General features: G+C 56.3%; 1 protein-coding gene across 1 annotated transcript in view; it reads left to right on the plus strand.

Moving 5' to 3' along the window:
* The window catches only part of CSTB (cystatin B), a 3,589-nt gene extending 1,928 nt beyond the window's left edge, over positions 1-1,661 (plus strand). Inside the window, exons 2-3 of the mRNA XM_046649494.1 lie at positions 742-843; positions 1,288-1,661. Of these exons, the coding sequence (XP_046505450.1) occupies positions 742-843; positions 1,288-1,416 (231 nt within the window). The 3' untranslated portion in view covers positions 1,417-1,661. The remainder of the gene's footprint in view (positions 1-741; positions 844-1,287) is intronic.
* The last annotated feature ends 2,686 nt before the right edge of the window (positions 1,662-4,347 follow it).

A 4,347-nucleotide genomic window follows, 5' to 3' on the forward strand; every position in this document is an offset into this window, starting at 1 on the left:
TAGCAGGCAGAACCCTTTCAAATCAGGTGAGATTTTAAATGAAAAAACAGGTCTCTCCTTCCCCCATAAAGATGCTCTGTTCCTGAAAGGCCAAGACCCTGGAAAACAGCACTGAACCAAAAGTACAGTGACTGACACCAAAGATCAGGCGCAGCCTCTGCCCAAGGGCCTGCATCCCAAAGAAACCCCTCCCAGTGCAGCGAAGCCCTTCCACCTGCACGCACAGGTCTGCAGCCTTATCTGCTGGAGGGGAAGAGAGGACCGACGGAGCGGGCAGAGGGGAGAGTGCAGGGAATTAAGGCACGTCCGTAAGATGGAAGACTACGTTTAGTTTAAATTTTACCATTTCCTAGTTTTCAACTTTAAAACAGTAATTTGAAAATTATAAACATCCCTGAACCGGTGGCATGTCAGGTAGAAAGAACAGGGCATAAAGTTGTACATGGCGTTGTGAGGATGAAAATAGAAAGATCTCCCAGGCCTAGAAAAGGGAGGGCAAGGAGGCGCAGCGGTGGTGTCGCTGAACCTGGGGAGAAGTGAGGCGTCGCTTCCTGAACGTCGGCGTCGGGGCTGAGTGTACCGCGTCCCCTCCGTGATAGAGACACGTCGCGTCACAGAACGTCTGTGCAGGGCGGCATCGGAATGCGGTTTGTAAGACAAACGTCAGACACGAGGTCTTGTGTGAGTTGCTGTGGCAGGAGCAGCGGCATCTCGATTTTTCCATTCTCTCCCCTTCCCCAGGTGAGGTCACAGCTGGAGGAGAAGGAAAATAAGAAGTTCCCTATTTTTAAGGCTGTGGAGTTCCGGAGCCAGGTGGTCGCGGGGACAAACCACTTCATCAAGGTGGGGTGTCTGCCCCGTGGGGGGTCTGGCCTGATGGGTGCTCGTGCAGAAGTGGGTGGCATGGGCTCATAGGTGCCATCTCAGGAGTGCTTAAAGGGGGATCCTGGCCAGCCCCTGCTTCAGGGGTTTGTGGCCTCTAGAACGAATGTGTCTACGTGTGTGTGTGCCTGTGTGTGCACACGCCAGCCTCCTTGGAGAGAGGACCGAGCCTCTTGGGGAAGTGATGGCTCTGATGGAGTGAGTGTGGGGTGCAAGGGTGTCGCTGGGGTAACCAGGGCGTCTGGTGCACTTGAAGGAAGGAGAGGGGAATGTCATCAGCCCCGTCACTGATGACCTGAAGGGACATGGCTCCCCCACATCCAGGCCTTTCTCACACAGTCCGGTCCACAGGGGAGCTGGGGTCAGAGGCTGCACCTGCCCCCTCACTCCACTCTCTCCTTCCAGGTTCAGGTTGGCGATGACGACTTCGTGCACATTCGAGTGTTTAAAAGCCTCCCACACGAAAACAAGCCCCCGGCCTTGTCCAGCTATCAGACCAACAAAGCCAGGCACGACGAGCTGTCGTATTTCTAGCTCCTGAGCTTGAACAGATCCCGTGTTCCATGTGGGTCTCCGTCCTCTGAGGACGTGTCTCTGGGATCATAAATGAGTGTCGTCTCTACGCTGTGCCACATGGGGTGGAGGGGGTGCTACGTGCCCTCTGTCTGTATTTCTAAATTTCATTGTGTTCATTTTTGTCCTTTCAATCAATAATCTTAACCACATTACTTTCAAAGAGTGCTTATTGTTCTCAATTCTATATATTTTAATGTTTACAAGTTTCCTGTTTTGGGTTTTTTTTCTTCATCTAAAAGCATAATCACAGTATAGAGGAGTCCAGAGGTGAGGGTGACATCTGTAAAAGGGCTTTCAGAGGCAGGTGACAGCTGTCCGGTTGGAGCCCCTCCTGGGCCGTGTGCTGACCTGAGCTGGCCGAGACCCTCCCACCTGAGGAGCCAAGCCCAGGGGTCTGGCCAGGGTCACAGCAAGTGGGCAGTAGACCCAGGATTCCAGGAGCCTGTGTTCTAACCGTGGCTCCACATGCTGTCCCCTTGCCTCTGTGTCGTGTCTCCAGGCCTCGGTTTCCCCCATAAAATGAAAGAATCTGAGTAGCTGTGATTCTGGAGCATCACTTTCAGATGCACTCCGACAGTCACACACTTTACACCCGGTAGAGATGCCCAGATGCGTGTGGGAGAGGCAGGGAGTTCCCGGGTCACTAGGTGCTCGTGCAGAGTGGCTGGAGCTGCCCAGAGCGCCGTCAGCCTGGAGGCCCTCTGGGCTTGTCTGCTGAGCGGCGTGGCTCCGAACCCCAGCATCCGGCAAGAGCACGTCCGTTTAGTACCACTTCTGTCCCCAGCAGGACGCTGCCTGTTGCTGAGTGCAATGAAAAAGTGTGCCCCATATGTTCTAAGAGTACAGCCTATTCAGTGAAATGTCTCTGGTTCTGCATCACAGCAGAAAGTGCATTCCTGAGGGCAAAGTCGGTCTGACGTTCCTGAACTCTGCTTTCCCTCTGCTGGTGGCGACTGGTATCTGTGCCAGGTCCGCAGCTGAAGGACCGGGCTCTCCAGGCCGTGACGGCGTGAAGAGCAGAAGGGTCGGAGCAGACCGTGAGCAGAGCTTTGAGAGCGGCGATAAGAGGACTCTGAAGACTGGGCTGTGGGCATCCTGTTCTGTTTCTGGGAGCGATGAGAATAAAAACTGCCTAACATCCTCTTAGTCCTGCACACACAGTCGGGCACTTATGCATTGAAATGAAGACGCAATATGTTTTCCACCTGGGGCCTTCTGGTGAAAGGCAGGTGGGGTGGTGCCATCTGGGATGCTGAGAGGGACCCACGGCCCATGCCTGCAGGAGGGGAGCAGGAATCAGCAGGGACAGCAGCCAGGGAGACCCCCATGGAGGCAGGTCTCACCACCAGGTAAGAGTGGCAGCCTCATGGGCTGGGCTGTGTTCCTGGGGTGAAGACAGACGTTAGAGACTAGAGAGGTGAGGGCTGCACAGCGTTGTGGGGGCACTGAATGCCACCGCACTGTGCACTTCAGTGGTTCGATGTGTGTGGTGGGCGTTTCACCTGCATACAAACACCCCGCGTCAGATGGTGAACCAGAGCCCGGTTGTGGGCACTGGGCAGTGCTGTTGGGGGACAGACCCTGTGCTGGGGCTCTTCCGTCTGCCACCCTGGCCCAGCCTCTGGGCTGCGCCCTGCCCTGGGCCCTGACCTGTGTGGATGCCCTCCCCCTGTGGCTCTGAGCCCCTCGCTGCCGGGACCACCTCGGGGGCTCCTGCTGGTGCCCTCCCTTCTACAGGACGTTTCTGGCCGTTCTGGCAACTTCCCCGCCAGGTAGCCCTTTGAGCCAGGCTCCTAAATGCTCCCCTTATGGCCACCCTGGGGCTCTGCACCACCCCGTGCGATTCCACAGGCTTGTGAGTGGCCCCTTTATAAGGGCTCCTCAGATCACCCCTGTCAGAGTGCCATCTGTCTCCCGGGGACCTGGGTTGATGTAAATGCCCAGAAGACACTGACATAGGCCGCCCACCACGAGAGTCACAGACCCTAATTCTCAAGCTCTCCAGGCAGAGAGAAGACCTCTAGGTGGGCAGGGTCCTGTCCCTGGCCCACCCCGTCCTTTCTCAGCCGCCCTCACCAGAGTCTCTTACCCTCACCCGGAATTCTCAGGGAAGTCATTTTCCCAAAGCCTGAGGGGTCTGCAAGCCCTGCACACCTGCTGGCTGAACAGGCCCGCTGTGCTGTGCTGTACTGTGTGATGCCCAGGTTCTCTCCATACCAGGCGCTGACCCACATGGACGCCTTCATCCTCTGGCCCGGCCCCTTGCTGCGGGGACCACCTCAGGGCTGCTGTGGCTGCTCTCTCTTCCACAGGGCTTTTCTCCCGGTTCTGGGAACTCGCCAGAGGGCCACTGGGGGTGGTCAGATGAAGGGCCCGGGTCCTTACCAGCTGGAGAGGAGCTCACCTGCCACACTCCACTCTCTAGTTGCCCTCAGACACGGTGCCTCCAGAACTCAGGGTCCGCTGGTCCAGATGAGGTCAGATGCGTGTTAGACCAGATAGGGGCACACGGCACTGATGTGGCCTGGAGACCACGGCGGACGTGGGTGAGCCGTCTCATTATGAGGTGGAGTAATCGAGCTGCCTGGAGGCGGCCTCACTTCACCTTTCTATCCTCAGAGAAGAGGGATGCGGCTCCAGCACGCAAGGGCCAGAAGAAGACTCTAGCATTCCAGAGGAAAGGGGGAATTCCTCTAGAACCTGGCTGTGGGGCAGGCTTGTCATCTCTGACTCAGAATCCAGTTACGATAGAAGAGCCATGGACGCACCTATACACCAAGGGGGAAGAAGAACTTTTGCATGGCAAAGACCACCACCAAGTCAAAGAAAAATGACAAACTTGGAGAACATATCGCAGCTTATAAAGGAAGGGTTAACGCTGCTCATGCA

This window comes from Equus quagga, unplaced genomic scaffold (assembly GCF_021613505.1).
Source record: "Equus quagga isolate Etosha38 unplaced genomic scaffold, UCLA_HA_Equagga_1.0 HiC_scaffold_7213_RagTag, whole genome shotgun sequence".
NCBI lineage: Eukaryota > Metazoa > Chordata > Mammalia > Perissodactyla > Equidae > Equus > Equus quagga.